The following is a 21,577-nucleotide window of genomic DNA, read 5'->3' on the forward strand; positions in this document are numbered from 1 at the left end:
GCTCCCAGGACCCTCTCCCGCTCCTCAGGCCGCCAACGCCTCCATGCGTGCGGAGAAAGGAGACGCAGGTCTGGCTCAGTGTAAGCAGTTCGTGTTCATCAACGGCACGCCGGCGGGTCTGAGGGACTGCGATGCTGGATACGACTACAACGTCACCGAAGGACTGACCAATAACATCGTCACAGAGGTGGGCCATCGACTAACATTCAGTGTAATGAAACTGCCTCGTCGTCACGGCATCCTCAATAAACCCGTCTCCGGCGTGTTGACTCCGATTGTTCGAATATTACAATTTAATAATACTTAAATAGATATGTCATCCTCAATAAACCCGTCTCCAGCGTGATGACTCCGATTGTTCGAATATTACAATTTAATAATACTTAAATCGATATGTCATCCTCAATAAACCCGTCTCCGGCGTGATGACTCCGATTGTTCGAATATTACAATTTAATAATACTTAAATCGATAAGTCATCCTCAATAAACCCGTCTCCGGCGTGATGACTCCGATTGTTCGAATATTACAATTTAATAATACTTAAATCGATATGTCATCCTCAATAAACCCGTCTCCAGCGTGATGACTCCGATTGTTCGAATATTACAATTTAATAATACTTAAATCGATATGTCATCCTCAATAAACCCGTCTCCAGCGTGATGACTCCGATTGTTCGAATATTACAATTTAATAATACTTAAATCGATATGTCATCCTCAATAAACCCGTCTCCGGCGTGATGACTCCGATTGTTCGAATATTACAATTTAATAATACTTAAATCGATAAGTCATCCTCAATAAACCCGTCTCCGGCGTGTTGACTCCGATTGTTCGAATATTACAATTTAATAATACTTAAATCGATAAGTCATCCTCAATAAACCCGTCTCCGGCGTGTTGACTCCGATTGTTCGAATATTACAATTTAATAATTCTTAAATCGATATGTCATCCTCAATAAACCCGTCTCCGGCGTGTTGACTCCGATTGTTCGAATATTACAATTGAATAATTCTTAAATCGATATGTCATCCTCAATAAACCCGTCTCCGGCGTGATGACTCCGATTGTTCGAATATTACAATTTAATAATTCTTAAATCGATATGTCATCCTCAATAAACCCGTCTCCGGCGTGATGACTCCGATTGTTCGAATATTACAATTTAATAATTCTTAAATCGATATGTCATCCTCAATAAACCCGTCTCCGGTGTGTTGACTCCGATTGTTCGAATATTACAATTTAATAATTCTTAAATCGATATGTCATCCTCAATAAACCCGTCTCCGGTGTGTTGACTCCGATTGTTCGAATATTACAATTTAATAATTCTTAAATCGATATGTCATCCTCAATAAACCCGTCTCCGGTCTGTTGACTCCGATTGTTCGAATATTACAATTTAATAATTCTTAAATCGATATGTCATCCTCAATAAACCCGTCTCCGGCGTGATGACTCCGATTGTTCGAATATTACAATTTAATAATTCTTAAATCGATAAGTCATCCTCAATAAACCCGTCTCCGGCGTGATGACTCCGATTGTTCGAATATTACAATTTAATAATTCTTAAATCGATAAGTCATCCTCAATAAACCCGTCTCTGGCGTGATGACTCCGATTGTTCGAATATTACAATTTAATAATACTTAAATCGATAAGTCATCCTCAATAAACCCGTCTCTGGCGTGATGACTCCGATTGTTCGAATATTACAATTTAATAATTCTTAAATCGATATGTCATCCTCAATAAACCCGTCTCCAGCGTGATGACTCCGATTGTTCGAATATTACAATTTAATAATACTTAAATCGATGACATCACCATTTTCTCCAAAATGGCTAGTCGGCTGAATAAAATTATGCTGCATTATTTTCCTGTTTAACACTGTGAAGCTGCTTTGAAACGATCTCCATTGTTAAAAGCGCTATATAAATAAAGTTGACTTGACTTGACTTTAATGTTCAGAATCGAGATGTTTAGCAAAATGTTCACGCTGCTCTTTTACGTACAACTGTTTTGTTTTATTTTTTAATTGAAATCAGTAATAGAAAACTTCATCAGTTCACAACCACAAACCTGACCGTCGAAAAACAGAAGTGTTGACTTCATTAGAATGGTACGAAACTTGACCCTGAGAAAAACAGTCACACTTGTGTTGTTCGCGCATTGGAAATTTATGGGAGTCGAATTTCCCCTAGTGGAAGCGTTTGGTACTGCGCTCAAACAAACTCTGACTGAAAGCTCATTTTTTGAGATATCAACCTCAAATTTCGAACACAACATGCTTAGATTTATGGCTTTGATATTCTCACAGTTTTAGAGCAAAATGTGTTTTGCAAAATATAGATTTCATATCATTTTTATTTTTGTGTATTTTTCATAACAATAAATGTAATGTTTTATAACATTTCATTTTTAAACTTAATCTTCCAAGTGTGGTCTTTAAAAAGAGTCCAAACGTCAGTCTGTGATCCAAAGCATTCCAGGTGTATGAGAGTTTGAGTTGGAAATTTAGTTTTCAGGTCCATGCTCAAAAAGTGAATAAATGGATTATAACTACAGCACAAATATAATTTAGTACCATAAAATCCCACATTGCACTGGGTGTATGATCGGGACCAAAGTCTATGAACATGTAGATTTCATTTATCCTATAAATCCTGCTGAATGTCACAATCTCTTGTGTTATGCAACAATGGGCCAAAAAATGCAACACAATCACAGCCAATCAGATCCTTTTTGACGTTAAATAAGTGTGATGGTGTGGAACTAGAAAGTCACTGTGTCCTTAACACACAGCACTGACTCACTGAACACACCTGCAGTTTTTAATTCATCAAATAAACAGCAGGTGTTGGTTTATTTGTAGACGGTGAACTCATAAAAACTAATGTCTTTTCTTAATTACTCCCAGTCAGGCGTTTCAAGGATTTTGCTTTAATCAAAAAAGAATCTAAAGATAGTTAACGCTCCATTTAAGAGCCTTTTGTGGTTAGTGTGTGTGTGTGTGGGCTGAAGTTCTCCACCCTGAAGACTCGTCACATGTGCAGAAGAACTGGTTCGGTCACATTTCAGCTGATGATCTCTTATGTTGTCATGTCATCATGCAGCTGGTTTGGTCACATGACATCTGACTCCTTCCACCGCTGTTTACATGCTGAGTTTTGTAGTGAGCGTGCAGTGACTAAAGAAATGGGACCCACTTTATATTAGATGGCCTTAACTACTATGTAATAACATTTTAATTAATCATTTGATACAATGCACTTAATGTGTACATACATGTTTTTACATTTAAAAAAAATACCTGCATGTAATTACATCTGTAATTAATTTCTGTAGTTACATTTGTAATTACACAGTTGACAATCCCCTTACACCAAACCCTACCCGTATCCCACATCAATATCAGCAAAAATGTTTTGCAATACAATTTGAACACCATAAGTACATTGTACTTATTTTTTGATGTACATAGTAGTTAGTTAAGGCCACCTAATATAAAGTGGGGCCGAAATGAGTAATGAGTCTTCAGCATGACTTCTGCCTCTATCAAACATGAAGTGAAACTAAAGCCTGGTTATGTTTTCCGCTTTAGCGCTGAAGAAAGCACAAAAACTCGGGCGTCTTCGGGGATCACAGTGTTCTTGTTTTCTTACAAACAGGATGTTTTTTTTAAATTGCTAATTGTGTTTGCATGGCACTGCTACTAAGTGACTTCCTGTCTGCTCTGGCCTGACTTCCTGTCGTTCCCAGTGGGATCTGGTGTGTTCGCGGTACTGGCTGGTTCCAGTAGAGGAGGTGTGCTTCATTCTCGGGACCCTTACAGGCTGTCTGGGTTTGGGCTACACGTCTGACCGGTGAGGAGCCGTCTGTTCAGTTTTTGATGTTATTTCTGTGATTTGTGTGTTGAATTGTGCTGTGTTTGTGTTCAGGCTGGGCAGGCATAAGTCCCTGCTGGTGTCTCTGACCCTGGCGGTGGTTTTTGGAGTGCTGGTTTGCGTCTCGCCCTCTCCGCCGGTCTTCATCTCCATGCGGTTCTGTCTCGCTGCTGCGAGTGCTGGAGTCTACCTCACGCTTTACGTCACACGTGAGTCAAACACACACGAAACACACGTGATAAACATACGTGTTTGTTTGCGGTGGGTTTCTGGTGATACACTGCAAAAAGTACAAATATCTAAACATTCGTAACCCTCTGGTGCGCTTTCTTTTATTTCAATTTAATGCACTACATTTTAGTTCGATAATGTTTTAATAGTTAGTATTTTTCAAAGATTTTATGGTGCTAAATGATATTTATAGCCTGACGTCGTCATATTCAATTCTAGTCAGAATGAGTCTGAATCTGCTCCGTTGGGCTGTGATTATGGGGTGTTTCAACCGAACCAGGAAAGACCTCAATTGGATAGACCTACAACCAATCAGAGTAACGGAGCGACGCATAACGTTAGTTGTCAAATGTCAACAGAACTCAACTGCACTGTGTTGCCATGTCCACGGGTTGAATCGACCCCAATTATGTGATATACAAACCCAGGAATGCGATTTTTAGCTGCCAGCCCTGCCAAAATAACACATATTTTACCCCACAAATGCTTTTTCCCCGGAGAACCCCCTCTGGAAAGCTATTGGGCTTGTTTTTGGCTAGTTTTGAGGAACGTTAGCAATGGGGCGGGTTTTGTTGTAAAAACTTGGCAACCCTGTACCTGCACGCACGCTGGAATAAGTAGCCTAACGTTAGAAGAAAAAGATGAGTGTAAACGATCTTTGCCGGTGTTGTAAAAAAGAATTTAAGGATACACAGAGTACTTACCAACACGATCGAAATTTCTGAGAGAAATAGTGAAGGTGAATGCATACGAACAAGTTCTCCGTTTAGGATTAGAACAAATTCAACCCAAGCGCCTTTGATGACGTGGATGATGACGTTACTGTTGATCATCTGTCCATCATCGTCTAAAGCCCGCCCTGATGATTTCATTGGTCCGAACAGTTTCTGTCCGGGCATAATTACTTCTCTACGGATCAATTCCAGACCGAACTGCCCGAGTAAAAATGTTGTGGGCGGGGCTAAGTTCGGCTGGCATCCAGGCTATGATATTTATGGAACAGTTATGATCCCTGTTAATAACCTTTTGAGCGTAGACCTGAAAATGAAGCTTAAATATTGGATGCTTTGGAGCACAGACTGAAGTTTGGTCTCTTTTTAAAGAAGGCACTTGGGAGATGATTACTGAAGTGAAAAAATTAAACAAAAAAAGTAAAGTTTATTATCATTAAAAATGCATAAAACTACTGTTTGCTAAATGTTCTAGTATGAAGCATGTTCTACTCTAAAACAGAGAGAAAATCAAAGCAATAAATCTAAACAAGTTGTGTTTTTTGAGGTTGATATCTCAAAAAATGAGCTTTTAGTCATAGTTTGTTTGGGCGTAGTACCAAACGCTTCCACTAGATGAGATTCGTCTTCCATTCATTTCCAATGCGCTCATTTTTGATCACGAACAATACAAGTGTGACTATTTAATCTTTTCAAATCATGTTCATGATTTTTTCTGTTCACATAGCAAGTGCCAAAACCCTTTACCAAGTTTCATAACATGACGATGTAGTAAAAAATTATTTTAAAAACTAAAGTTTTTGGGTCAAAAATGACCGAACAGCACCAGAGGGTTCACTCCTTATTGTTAGCATTACACTCTTACTCGATCTGGACAAACCAAGTATCATTAGAAAGATTAAAGACTCCAGCTTTGATATTTGACCACTGTTTATGACAGTATCTAGTCTCTCACGTCTTCTCTGATTTATTTGTGTTCATACAGCTGCACTGAGCAGCGTCCATTTGGGCTCTTATTCCAAAAGTGTGCATATTTGGAGAAATATTTATTTAATTCTCACGTTTACTAAATATGTCACCATACAGGATATAATTTCTATTAATTTCCCACTGAATTATGCAACCTGAAGAAATGAAACATCTTACGGAGCGCTGTGTGTCTATCCTGTTTCAGGTTATGACCTCAGCGAGTGCTCATTCTGTCTAGAGCTTTCAATCATATTATGTGACCATAATTCCTGCCCTTCGGGATGACAATGTCCTGTACACTCCCACATTCTGAGCTCGGTGAAAAACAAACCCAAAGAAACATTTCTACACGTGAAACAAGCAGCTAATAAACACAGTTAGTACCACATAATATATGGTTTGTGTGTGATTTGGTGTATTTTCATGTAAATAAAGGATGTTTACATTATAAATGCTAAGCAGGTGTAGCGATTAGCTGCATATAAAAGGCTAACATGACATATTTCAACATCATTATATGACTAAAATCCACATTAGATTGCGATCAGGGGCCGGTTGCATAAACCGTTAAGACTAGTCTTACAAGTTAGACATGCACTTTTTTCTTTAAGACTGTTCATCATTTTTTTAAATCAGTTACTTAAAAACATAGACTGGCCTAATTTGATACGAAAAGTAAGACTGAATGTTACTTGCCTAACTGCTAGTGGCTCATACTAGATCTTAAGACACTTAACATAATAGATAAGTTTATGCAACTGGCCCCAGAAGTTAATACAAACACTCAATGGTGGTTTAAAGTGAGTTTTGAGTAAAACGTAATATTAATCTTTTAAATTGTGTTATGTAGCTTGATGCTAATTGTAGCTTTAATGCATTTGTTCCACCAGGAGCTATACTAGTTCATATCTAATTTGTTAAAATAATTCACATAAGGTCCCAAGAATGTGCTTTTTTTTTGTTTATAAAAATACTTCACATAATAGGTGGATTGATGTATTATAGGATAAAAGATGGGTAAGCCATGTAATACCAGAATAAAGGATAATAGCCTCTGAATAAAAACAAAAGAATAATGAAGATTAGGTCTCATACCCGGCAGAAGTGTGAAAGGATCAGAGAACAATAGAAACATGAATGGAGCAGTTTACCTCGCCAGACATTAGACTAAAAGTAGGTGTTTACAGGGCAATACAATATTTTATTAGCGTCTTATCAGCCTTCTCTAAAAACTCACATGACATCTTAGAAAATGTTTCATAAAAATCACAATTTTAGAGATATCCTCGTCAGATTTGAAATGAAGCACGAGCAGACTTGTAGCTTCAGCTTCATCGTGTTTATAAGTTCCTACAGTAACAATATTGTTTTACATTTAAAAATATATTCTTAATATTTTTATGTTTGAGATTATATCTCCATATTAAAGGGTTAGTTCACCCAAAAATGTTCCGAGGATGAACGGAGGTCTTACGGGTGTGGAACAACATTGGGGTGAGTCATTAATGGAAGAAATTTAATTTTTGTGTGAACTAACCCTTTAATAACATTCTGGGTAATTTTGAGTCTTGAAATGTAAACTCTCAAATGTTGGCTTTCAAGATACATTTCGAGTGAACTAAAACGACAGATATTATTATCCAGAACCAGGATACGCTTAAAAGCATTCTGTTATGTCCTTTTAAAACCGCTTCCGTTGCGTTCTAGGTCTGGAACTCTGTGACCCTTCCCTGCGGCTGCTGGCGACCATGATGTCCGGACTGACCACGTTTGCGGGCGAGCTCCTGCTGCTGGCCGTGGCCCTCGGCTGTGGCTCCTGGAGGGGCCTGTTGGGAACCGGAGCGGCTCCTCTGACGCTGTTCCTGTGCTACGGGTTAGTCCATGAGAAATACAACCTACTGAGCAGCTTTTGTAATAATTATGCTCTAGCAAATGGTTCAGATTTCTCACCATTCCACTTGCATCATGTGATTTTGGTTTGTATACTTTGTCACTATTAGAGGTGCACTGATAAGAACGTTTGAAACTAATAAAGGTAAAGTAAGACAGCTAGATGATTCATAATACATTTTGCCAGGAAATTATGCCAAAACATGACCTGTTTACAACTTCATACTTATGCTCACTCTTGCAATTTCAACAATTCTGTTCTTCGTTTTATTACTAACTTTTAAATTGATCCTTTTAAACCAATGCTTACTTAGATTAAATAATTAAGGCAAAAGATTCAATGTAGTTAGTTACTGTATTTACATCAGCAGAATTCACCAAACATCACAGAAAACCAAAGCTGAAGGTTATTCAGGTCCTTAAAGGATTGGTTCACTTTTAAATAAACTTTTGCTGATAATTTACTCACCCCCATGTCATCCAAGATGTCCATGTCTTTCTTTCTGCAGTCGAAAAGAAATTAAGGTTTTGGATGAAAACAGTCCAGGGTTTTTCTCCATATAATGGACTTCAATGGGCTCCAAACGGTTCAAGGTCCAAATGCCAGTTTCAGTGCAGCTTCAAAGGGCTTTAAACGACACCAGATGATGAATAAGGGTCTTATCTAGCCAAACCATCAGTTTCTGAGAGAAACCCAGCAGTATTTATGATATTATTTTACCTCTTATCAGACGAGCGTGATCATCTCTGAGCTCCGCCATAACTTCCGCTAAGTGAGGTCAAATTATGAGCCTGGTCATAGATGTATACGTAGCTACCTTATTAGCGCTTGTACGGATCAATAGAATTAGGCATCTACGATCGATATATCTATGACCACGCTCGTATTTGACCTCACTCTCCGGAAGTTATGGCTGAGCTCAGAGATGATCACGCTCGTCTGATAAGAGGTAAAATAATATCATAAATACTGCTGGGTTTCTCACAGAAACTGATGGTTTGTCTAGATAAGACCCTTATTCATCATCTGGTGTCGTTTAAAGCCCTTTGAAGCTGCACTGAAACTGTCATTTGGACCTTGAACCGTTTGGAGCCCATTGAAGTCCATTATATGGAGAAATATCCTGGAATGTTTCCATCAAAAACCTTCATTTCTTTTCGACTGCAGAAAGAAAGACATGGACATCTTGGATGACATGGGGTGAGTTAATTATCAGCAAAAGTTTATTTAAAAGTGAACTAATCCTTTAATGTTGATCCTTGAAACAAGTTCTATGAGCCGCTATCTTTGCAGATGGTTCATTTGATATGTATTGAAACATAAACACAGTTTCCTGCAGGTCATGTCATCAGTTCTGTGAAGGATATCTCTTATGGCTCAGCATCCACACACACGCATACTTGAACAGGAAGTAAAGCCTTTCAACACTTCATCAGCCTAAATGCAAACCGACTGGGTCTTCAGCCTCATTCAGAAATATTGATCTATAATTCCCTGTGAAGCATCAAAGCTTTAAGTGCAGCCAGCGCACATTAGCGCTGGTTAGCAATGATGAAGCCTTTATTTCTATGACCCCTAGTGGCACAGTGTCGGTTCTCCCAGCCGTGCTGTTATTGCTCTGTGAAGCTGCTCTTTTTACTGGCATTTAAAGATCAGTTTGTTTGTCTTCAGGATCCCGGGTGTGTTTCTCGAATCTCCACGCTGGCTTCTGCTTTCCGAGAGGACGGGAGACATGAATTCCTTCAGTGAGCGGAGCGAGCGGCAGAGAGATGACGACAGTTTCACGGGTCGGTTTAAAAATATCTTTGTCTTGTTGACGTTGGGAAAGGCAAACAGTGTCAGTTTCTGCTGGATGTTTTTGTCTAATAGTAGTTCTCAATGAACAAACTGTGCAGAACGAGAGTGTGTTCTTGTGTCTGATGCAGAGTTGGACACAGAGTCGTCCTCATCTCCAGGACGTCCGCATCTGTCCTTCCCAGAGCTGCTGCACAGCAGGAACATCTGGAAAAACCTCTGTGTGCTGGGATTCACATCGTAAGTGATTCCTACTGTTTTTATGTGCGAAAATGAACAAGCTTTGGAAGTTTGAAGCTGACTGCTCTTGCAAAATAGTTTATTTTCAGTTGAGGAAAAATGTGTTTCCATCAGGAAGCATCAGTGCAGATGTAGAACAAGCATTTAGCTAGTACTTAAATGCCCCAAAAGTATAGAGGGTATGCACTGACGTCACTTTCCCATCGGAACACGCCGGACTGAGTGGCAGAAGAGCTGCTGCATGGATGGATTCATTAGGGAAAACGCGAGTAAAACAAACGATTATCAGTTTAAACTTCATATAGTGTTCCTTACAATTTACCCAACATCGAGTGATCCAAGAAATCATGTTTCCTGACATAAATATGACCCTGATTTCAACGCCGGGGAAATACATAAAGCAAATTTGCCTTTATGATAATACAATATAGGTAGGTCTAAATCCGGGTGATCCCTTATATCAATGCTATATATATTGTCATATCACCCAGCCCTATAGTTTTTGTCAGTGCTTATTTAAAAACATCCAATCATGCAGAATATATGATAAATATTTAACTGATGAGTTGTTAATACAATATATAGGGTTTGATTTTACCAAACTTCAACATATTGACACAAAATGATAACTGCAAATCCACTTTCGCCACCTGGAGTCCAGTTGTTTCTGTGAATTGCAGTGATCCATTTGCTTCTCTTTTCTGTAGCTTTCGGCAGTCTGTAAAAATACACCTCTGATTTCTTGTCAATCTCATTTTAGCTGTGTGTTGTGTGTTCTTTGCGGCATTCACACTGAAAAGCCAAAAGTCTTCTTGTCACTCAGTGGGCATAACCTCGGCCGAGGGTGACGTCACGTGCATACCCTCTATTGGGACACACTTCCTAATTCTTGAATTCAGGTGTTTCAGTCGGACCCATTGTCACAGGTGTGTAAAATCAAGCATCTAGCCATGCAGTCTGCATTCACCAACAAACATGTGAAAGAAATGGGTCGTTCTGAAGAGCTCAGTGGATTCAAGCATGGCACTGTGATAGGATGCCTCCTTTGGAGTAAATCATTTCGTGAAATTTCATCCCTGCTAGATATTTCACAGTCAACTGTAAGTGGTATTATTGGAAAGCATTTAGGAACAGCAGCAACTCAATGCGGAAGACCAACGGTGAAGAGTTCCAGACTTCCACTGGCATTAATGACAGCACAGAAACTGTGCGGCGGGAGCTTCACGGATTGGGTTTCCATGGCCTTGCATGCAAGCCTCACATCACCAAGTGCAATGGAAAGTGTTGGATGGAGATGAGTAAAGCACGCCGCCACTGGACTCTAGAGCAGTGGAGACGTGTTCTGTGGAGTCTGGCAGTCTAATGGACGAGTCTGGGTATGGCGAATGCTAGGAGAGCGTTACCTGTCTGACTGCATTGAGACAACTGTATAGTTTGGATGAGGGATAATGTATGGGGCTGTTTTTAACGGCTCTTCCAGTTTAGGGAAATCTTAATACTTTAGCATGCCAAGACATTTTAGACAATGCTTTTTGGAAACCGTTTGGGGAAAGGTAGGGGTGTGTATGTATGTATATAACAGACCTAGACAGTGCACGCATGCACTATGTAATGTAGTCTAGTAGGTTATACTAGCCAGTGGTGGAATGTAATGAAGTACAAATACTTTGTTACTTTACTTAAGTAAATTTTTCACGTATCTGTACTTTACTTAAGTAGAATCAATAGTGCATACTTTTGACTTTTACTTCGTTACATTTTGCAGCAATTATTATACTTTCTACTCTACATTTTCTGATTAGTTTCAGGGCTCGACATTAACGCTTGTCCTCTTGTCCAGAATAATATATCATGTAATGAACTGACGGTAGTGCTGTGTCATGAGGAGAAATGCGCCGCTCGCACAGAGAAACTCCGTCACACACTGCAGTTACAATTCAAAATGTGGAGTTTTCATATTTATAACAAATAATACAGTTAAAAACCAAGAGTGCCGTTTTCCTGAATGCCATCACGACCGAAAATGTGACACTAATTTCATATGACACGGACAGTTCCATAAACAATTAATTATCAAAAAGTCACTTACAGTTTAGATGCAATATTGACTGTTTTTGTTCTATTTCGGCAGGGAAAATAGTTCCAGACAAAGCAACTACAGTGTGTTACTAAATGATTCAGTGTTTGAATGAATCGGTTGAATCAAAGACTCAATGACCTGTTCGTAAAAGATATTCCCTCATTCCAGAATGAATCAGCCGTTTGAACAAATCGACTCAATGACTCACTCACTCAGACGGTCACCTGCCGCCACCTACTGGCAGTTTACATTCATTATTTGTATTCAAATAAATATTTAAAACAATCTTATAACATTATTTAATGCAGTTGTAATTTTTCAGAGTAAATTATTTAATTTGATTGGTAACAGCCCTATAGTGTCTTATTCTAATTTCGGTAACACTTTAGAATAACGGTCATTAGTTAACAACATTAGTTAAAATGAACTAATAATGAACTGCACTTATAAAGCGTTTATTAATCTTTGTTAATGTTAATTTGAACATTTACTAATGCATTATTAAAATCTTGTTAACATTAGTTAATGCACTGGGAACTAACATGAACAAACCATTAACAGCTGGATTTATATTAACTAACGTTAACAAAGATGAACAAATACAGTAACAAATGTACTGCTCATGGTTAGTTCATGTTAGTTAATACATTAACTAATGTCAACTAATGACCATTATTCTAAAGTGTTACCCTAATTTAATTTATTGATCAAATTTAAGAATATAAAAGGAAAGCTGAAGCATATCCTATATTTAATAAGATTAGGGGGAAAAATGCCCTTTATAAAAGGTAAAAATATCATAAATATTCAGATTTAAATATGTCAAAGCTGATTGAACAGAATAATGATATTTAACTCTGCAGATCACCCTGATATATAATCAGAATTGTAAGTCAGAATGTATATCTCTGGTTATTTGTACTTTTACTTAAGTACTGAGATTCAGTACTTCCTCCACCACTGATACTATTACACTTCTGCATTTAAGGTGCACACTTATAATGCCCTCAAAATTCAAGATAAGGGGCAAAAATGCCTCTGTAAGTCTTTTATATTTATATAATTTAACATGGTTAATATCACACGAAGGGTGACGTTTTTTTCTCTCCTTATATCATTATGATTACAAATGTGATATTGATTTTATACTGCAGTTCAATAAAGAAGTTAATATTTTAGACACCAAATTGCCTGTTTATGCTCTTTTTCAGCAATGAATATAGTTCCAAACAAAGACACAGGACTGTTTTGCGTCTCTGAGCAACACATGATGGTGTTCCATCACTGAATGAACGAATCGGCTGAATGAATGATTCAATGACTCACTCGTTCCTGAATGAATCAGCTGTTTAAATGAATCGGTTGACTCTCAATGACGATGATTTCTTATCATCAATGTTGAAAATGTTGCTTTTGTTGAATTGTGTTCAGGTTCATCTCTCATGGCATCAGTCACTGCTACAGCTCCTTCAGAGGTGACGTCAGAGGAATCACCCCCAGTTTCTATTGGACGTACCTGCTGTCTGTATGTGCAGGGGGCGGAGCCTGGCTGTTGCTCTGGGCAACAGTGGACAGGTGTGGTCGTCGGGGAATTCTTCTTCTGGCCATGACCTTGACCGGACTGGCTTCCCTAATCCTGCTCGGGCTCATGGACTGTAAGTGTCCACATGTCGTTTTCCTGACTCCATACACACACACAAGTTTGTTTTTGTGAAATGTGAGGACATTCCATAGGCGTAATGGTTTTTATACCGTACAAACCGTATTTTTTATCCCCCTACACTGCCCCTGCCCCTAAACCTACCCATCACACACACACACACACACACACACACACACACACACACACACACACACACACACACACACACACACACACACACACACACACACACACACACACACACACACACACACACACACACACACATGTTTGTTTTTGTGAAATGTGAGGACATTCCATAGGCGTAATGGTTTTTATACCGTACAAACCGTATTTTCTATCCCCTTACACTGCCCCTAAACCTACCCATCACACACACACACACACACACACACACACACACACACTACCCATCACAGGAGACTGTGCAGTTCACTTTCTGTGAAAAAAAACTTGTTCTGTGTGATTTATAAGCATTTTGAAAAGTGAGGACATGGGGAACGTCCTCATATTTCACCCTCTTTTTGTAATACCTATGTCATACCCATGTCATTATACACATTTGTGTCCTGATATTTCACAAAAACATGCCCACACACACACACACACACACACACACACACTGCCCCTAAACCTACCCATCACACACACACACACACACACACACACACACACACACACACACACACACACACACACACACACACACACACACACACACACACACACACACATACACTGCCCCTAAACCTACCCATCACACACACACACACACACACACACACACACACACACACACACACACACACACACACACACACACACACACACACACACACACACACACTGCCCCTAAACCTACCCATCACACACACACACTGCCCCTGCCCCTAAACCTACCCATCACACACACACACTGCCCCTGCCCCTAAACCTACCCATCACACACACACACACACACACTCCCCCTGCACCTACCCATCACACACACACACACACACACACACACACACACTGCCCCTGCCCCTAAACCTACCCATCACACACACACACACACACACACTGCCCCTGCCCCTAAACCTACCCATCACACACACACACACACACACACACACACTGCCCCTGCCCCTAAACCTACCCATCACACACACACACACACACACACACTGCCCCTGCCCCTAAACCTACCCATCACACACACACACACACACACACACACACACACACACACACACTACCCATCACACACACACACACTGCCCCTAAACCTACCCATCACACACACACACACACACACACACACACACACACACACACACACACACACACACACACACACACACACACACACACACACACACACACACACACACTACCCATCACTGGAGACTGTGCAGTTCACTTTCTGTGAAAAAAACCTCATTCTGTGATTTATAAGCATTTTGAAAAGTGAGGACATGGGGAACGTCTCATATTTCACCCTCTTTTTGTAATACCCATGTCATTATACACATTTGTGCCCTGATATTTCACAAAAACATGCCCACACACACACACACACACACACACACACACACACACACACACACACACACACACACACACACACACACACACACACACACACACACACACACACACACACACACACACACACACACACACACACACACACACACACACTAATGACAGTATCTTGGTATTCTCGGGTGAAATTTCATCCTCAATTCAAAGCAATAAAGTAAGGGATTAATATTTAATATATTTTTGGCACTGCAAATCTGGACATGTTTCTTGAGATTTGCACACAGAATTATCTGCAAATGATTTAATTCTTTGAGGTATTTCGCGTTATAATGTTTGACGTTCAGATGAATGTCCCTGCAGATCTGAGCGAGTCAGCCATGACTGTGTTCTCCATAATGGGCCTGTTCTCGTCCCAAGCGGCCGCCTCCCTCTCCATTCTCTTCACCGCTGAAGTCATGCCCACCGTCATCAGGTAAACACGCTCGTCCCGCAGGGCTGGTTAATAGCACACCATGATAACATCTTGCTTATTTTAGCTCCTGAAACAGCAGAATGCAGGTAATATATGGACAATAAAATGGTAAAGAAAAACAGCAGCTCACACTTGGGCACCAGAGAGCCGGTTAGGGAAGTAATTTATGCATCTGTTCCGTGTTGTTCTGGCTTTCTGCCAAGAGTGTTTCTCTTGGGATGGAACTGAGGGAGGATTTGCACCAGTTGTTCACTTATTAGCTTTAAAGCATAACGCTTTCAATGGCAAGGTCATGGCTTTGATTCCTAGGGGAATGTATGAACTAATAAAATGTAAACCTTGAATGCACTGCACAAAAGCATTTGCCAAATGCATAAATAATGCTGTTGTCAGGACTACTATATTGTGATCTGTTCAGTATTATGAGGAACACTGACTTCACGTGGTATCGGAAATGTCCTACTTCCCACTTCCGAGGTCACAATTATGAGTTTAAGTGCTTTGTTGTCAGAATGAATAGCAACCGTGAAAGACACCAGGTTCACTTGTGCCTATTTCTTGGGGAAATCTTATTATAGACAAAATGTATTGAAGATATTTGGTTAATTAATAAAAACAAGATCATTTTCACAAGTTTCATGGCCCTCAGAATATTCTGAATAAATCAAAAGAAAGAACAGATCCTCTGCTTTTAAACTAAAAAACTGTTTATTCTCACTTCATGCATTATTTTTTTTATCAACACTTCAATGTGTGCAAGTTTCAAAAAAAAAAATTGAGCAAAAAGCTGAGAATCGTTTTTTTGTCAAAGACTACATCGAGATTAGATTCAGAACGATGATCTCAAACAGATCGAGTTCATCAACACTCCAAAGCTTCAGTCCTATAGCTCGTCCTTGGTCACATTTCATTCAGTGACATTGGGCAGTTTAGATCTATATGCTGTTTAAAATTGATGATCATTTCTGCTTCAGCTTCGCCTGTGTTGTGCAATAGCGCCCCCTACTGTATAACAGTGAAAACACAGAAAGCCTAAAGAGTTAATATCCAATTAATTTTTAATAAAATGTAACATCACATTCATTGACAACCATATCAACATTACATGCACTATTGTATTGGCTAGTTTAAAAAAAATCGGTCAAATGCTGTTTTTGCTGTGTAAAATACATACAATATGCATCAAATGGCTCTTTATATATGTAACACAGATGGTTCTCTTCTCCGCCACTTCCAACTCAGAAACTCAGTTAACTCTTTCCCCACCATTTGATGGAAAGCCATTAATGGAATCTCCTGATGAAGAGACAGATGAAGAAGAAGCAGAAACAAGCGATATCATATGCAAGTAGATGAATATGTAAAATAATGTGATCAACATATAAATCAAAACTGCCTAATGTTACTGAATGAAATGTTGACCCAGGACGAGCTCTAGGACTGTGGAAATAAATCTCACTTTGCAAAAATTGCTATTGTGGACTGAGCCATTTTTTTTTTTACATCTTTACGGACATTCACTACGTACCCAAAGAGTTGGTGGTTCTCGCTTTATCACAGTTGGCGTCATAAGTGGGATGGCTTCTCGCAAGACTGCGACGAGTTATGTAGCCTAGGGTGAGGTTATATGCATCTACGTTTTGATCATCGCTCTGAATCCCATCCAGATGTAGTCTTTGACAAAAAGCTAGAATAAAACGATTTTTTTGTTTTGTTTAAAAACAAGGAGTCCGTTCTTTCTTTTGACATATTGCATGTTCAGGTATTCAAAAAGCAAAATATTCTGGGGGTCATGAAACTTGGGGTCAAAATGTTGCTGCTAGCTGGTGGGGAGTTAATATTGCAGAGTTTCCCAGTCGGATACGACATGAGGCTGTTTGTCTATTTTCTGACTAGGAAACTCGTATTTACGATTAGTGTTGGGGAAACGCATTACAAGTAACTCGAGTTACGTAATATTACTTTTTCCAAGTAACTAGTAAAGTAACAAATCAAATTTACAACAAAATATCTGAGTTACTTTTCACATTAATTTGACTGACAGCTCAAGTGCAGAGGCGTGTGTGTGAACATGAGGGTTATTGTAGTTCTAGACTAAATGTGAGCATTTATTTATCTCACTTGCATAATAAAGATTCTGTACTCCTCAAAATGAATAAAATCAGTCAAATGCAAAATCAGAGTACTATGCAAACCTCCAATAATTAAATGTTAAATAAAACAACTATTTTTATGCATAATCTACCTTTATATTTAATTTACCAATGTCTTGCTGATCTTTGATGATGAAAATTACTAGATTTTTTTGTTTTTATTGGTAAAACTTTTTTCTCCTGCGTCCTATTCTCCATAATCCAGAGCTGCGCCCTCTAGTGTTCATGCGGGAATCTGCATTTTTACCTCAGCCTGGGGCTTATTATTTACATTTTGGTATGAAGAGGTCTTTACCGTTGAACAAAAATATAACTTTTTTGTTATAAACAAAAACAAAAACAAGCCCAGCCCAGGTGAGAAAAAGTAACGCAAAAGTAATGTAACGCATTACTTTTCTTAAAAAGTAACTGGTTACTTTTTAAGGGAGTAATGCAATATTGTAATGCATTACTTTTCAAAGTAACTTTCCCCAACACTGTTTACGATAATTGCATTTTTAGCCTCTGTACTAAAGGAAGTCAACGGCACACAAAACGTGCTTCTACATTTCTTCAACCAAAGTTGATCAACTCAAAAATATTTTCGACATAATATTTAATGTGATGTTGTTCCCTCGTTGTGTCCACAGAGGAAGTGGGGTGGGAGCCGTCATGGCGCTGGGTTGTGTGGGCCGCCTCAGCTCTCCTCTCATGGATCTGCGGAATCACTACGGCTACTTTCTGCACCATGTGGTCTACTCCTCTCTGGCCCTGCTAGCGGTTCTCTCCATCCTGCTTCTCCCGGAGAGCAAACGCAAACCTCTTCCGCAGACGCTGGTGGATGGAGAACAGTACCGGCGTCCTCCTCTGGTCCGACGGAGGAGGGATAACGTTCCTCTTCTCGCAACTCCCAACCCAGAGACCTAGCCTTTACTCTTTAAGCACATGTTGTCTTGGGAGTCGTGCCCTCTTAACCGTGTATTTGTAGTCATTCCTAACACCTGTTGGTGGAGTCGTCACACATGTACTCCATCATGTGAGGGAATTGCAGCATCCAGAGTTCGCAAACGCCCCACCTTTTCAGCCCACAGTGGCATAATCCATGAGTCAAGGGCATCCGCTCGAATTCAACATTGAAGTCTGACCCATGTAGCATCCAGTGACTTGATACTAATATTAGACCGTATTAAACTTCACAGAGACAAGGGCTGATAATCACAGCGGTCGTTTTGAAATCCATCCCTTATGTTCTCACTCCAGATGGAATTAGTTCTCTTAATTTTTGAACGTGTTGCTGCTAAGAATGGCGAGCCCAGAGGATCATTGAAGGACTGGTCGTGTTTCGGGCGAGAAACACTGAGGATCATGTGCACTCTGATTGGACTGAGACACTTTTTATTGTATGTTACACGTCACTCTTAGTTAAAGGAATATTACAGCGATGGGGACTTGCTGTCAGTTAGCAGATTTTATCATTTTAACCCGTTGCATAACCTTATTTTAGTCGCAGATGAATCACTGAATAATTGCATCGTCCCATCGACGTTTCCTGTTTTGTACAAGAGTAATTTGACAGCTCAAGTTGTATTTAACCTGTAATATTCCTTTAAGAGTCTGAATGCTCATTATGTCCCTAATTTCTCCGTTCCTTACCTCGAGGATCGAGTAGGACCGCAGAGGGAAGGAGCTCATTTGAATGCTGACACTGTCTGGATTTATTTATGTCTAATGTCTTGCTCTGTATTTTGCCTTTGCCTATTGCATTCGGAATATGAAATAAGGCAGATTGGAAACACGAGTTATGTAGCTTTCTCTTGTAAACGCCTCTTCGAAATGCACTTAATAGTTCTGAATTGTTAGAAATAATTTAATTATTATTACTACTTGAATAATAAAGGATAATAGTAATAAGATGATTGCGCAACAATTACTAAACAAAGCTGTAATTATTAATCTTTAACCAAGTATACTTGCAAATAAAATCTGGAAAATGAATTTGTTTGTCAAGTGATTAGAACTGAACCTTTGCCACTTCACTTATACCCCTTTTCCACCAGAATGAACCAGTGCTAGTGCCAGTTCTGAGATGGTTCGACTGACGAGTCTTCTAATGGTGCGTTCACACCAGATGCAAATGAAGCGTTTCGTGCGAGTGATTTACATGTAAAGTCAATGTAAAGACACGAATAGACATTCTGCGGCACGATTCGTGCGAATGACGCACGCGAATTGAGCGTTTACCGGTTAACCAATCAGGAGCTTGATCTAGTAACGACAACAATGAGGACAAAATCATATGTGGATTCCCGGAGCTGTACGATACATCTTCGTACTTAACCCTCTGGGGTTCTTCATTTATGGGTCACACTCAGGGCCTGGGGGATGGGATTAAACAGAGGGTGGGATTAAAATAAAAAAAGATTTGAGTAAAATCAATGAAATATATTTTTGTTCAATAATATTTTTCCTTTTCTTTTTTGGTGTTTTGAGATAATTTTATGATTAATAATTAATATTTAAGCAATAATTATGACCCATTTTTTCCCATTGAATATAATGCAAAATGTGTGTATATATATATATATATATATATATAATTTTTATTTTTTTGTTGTATTTATTAAAGCTGTATTTCATTTTAGTGTCCAGCCTAGGCCTCATGAAAGCAATTTTTTAAATGAGATCCGTGCCACCGACATTTTTATCACACAATAGCACATTTTTACCACTATAGTGGATCTTGCGTTTTATAAACATTTTTAACAAATCGTAGCTTCATCGGAATGGTCCGAAACTTGGTGACTTTATTGGTACTTGGTATATGAACACCCAAAAAAATTAGGGACAGGATTTGAAAAGTCTAAGTGGTCGTAAAAAAAATAGTCACACTCAGGACTAGGGGTGTCGCAATATACCGGTATTGACGATAACCGTGATATTCAAAGCACGAAATATCGACATCGTGCTAATTGAGGGTGTGGCAATATACCGGTATTGGCGATAACCACAATATTTAAAATGAACAGGACTGGTATGATAACATGACGCGTAAATACTCCGGTGTCCCGAGTCTGACTGTAGCCGTGTTTTTTCCTCCCTCTCTATTACACACTGTTGCAGCCATAAAAATAGTTCAGCTTTGTTTGTAATGTCAAATTTGTTATATTTCGTTTCGTTTCTTTATTAAGTTAATTTAGAAAAAATGTTTGGGGCAATTTTCGTTAGTTAAATTAAAGTTTTAGTTTTTTTCCTAATGACCAAGCGGCCAGCAGCCGACAATGAGTTAACCGCATGTTTGATCAATTTATCCTCTCAAATCAACACTTGACTTGTCTTGCCTATAATAAAATCCATATATATAAAACACTTCAAGCATATCACAATGTAAAAACGCATTTTTGACAAGCTGAGGCAGGCTCGCACGCAACGGCGCCTGCAAACGAAACGGGCTACACAATCTAAACTATAAAATAAAAACATGCATTGTCTTACCACCTCTCCGCAAAACGAATATAAATCCAATCTTCAGTTTCCACTCTATAGGCTATGCAAATTCAGTTCACGACAACGAAAGCAACAGATATGAGTTGAATTTTATTTATCGGCTCATTTCAAGTTCAAAGGCCGTAATATGATCAGAGAAAACGAATGAAGTGAGCAGGTGTAAAAAGGCCATAGCCTAACTCTTGCAGCTGCGCTGAAGGAACGCGGCGGTCGAAGATCGCGATCTCATAGTTTCTTTTAATTAATGAAAAATGTCTATTCTTGTATTTGTATTTGCAAGCAATCTAGTCATGGCCAATAACATTTATGTTAATATTTATTCATCATCATACTGCTGAACTTGACAGTATTTTCTCTCTTGTTATTTCATAGGGAGCTACAATTTATCAGTAACATATATTACCCTGTTTATCATTATCCAATTATGTTTGTTGGGTAAAAA

General features: G+C 39.0%; 1 protein-coding gene across 1 annotated transcript in view; it reads left to right on the forward strand.

The window, feature by feature from the left end:
- The window catches only part of slc22a17 (solute carrier family 22 member 17), a 22,204-nt gene extending 2,586 nt beyond the window's left edge, over positions 1-19,618 (forward strand). The window contains exons 2-10 of the mRNA XM_079805673.1: positions 1-187; positions 3,777-3,880; positions 3,956-4,110; positions 7,540-7,705; positions 9,395-9,510; positions 9,649-9,757; positions 13,269-13,492; positions 15,388-15,499; positions 18,282-19,618. The exon at positions 1-187 is cut by the window's left edge and continues 408 nt beyond it. Coding sequence (XP_079661799.1) covers positions 1-187; positions 3,777-3,880; positions 3,956-4,110; positions 7,540-7,705; positions 9,395-9,510; positions 9,649-9,757; positions 13,269-13,492; positions 15,388-15,499; positions 18,282-18,558 — 1,450 coding nt within the window. The 3' untranslated portion in view covers positions 18,559-19,618. The remainder of the gene's footprint in view (positions 188-3,776; positions 3,881-3,955; positions 4,111-7,539; positions 7,706-9,394; positions 9,511-9,648; positions 9,758-13,268; positions 13,493-15,387; positions 15,500-18,281) is intronic.
- The last annotated feature ends 1,959 nt before the right edge of the window (positions 19,619-21,577 follow it).

This window comes from Gobio gobio, assembly GCF_949357685.1.
Source record: "Gobio gobio genome assembly, chromosome: 23".
Lineage (NCBI taxonomy): Eukaryota > Metazoa > Chordata > Actinopteri > Cypriniformes > Gobionidae > Gobio > Gobio gobio.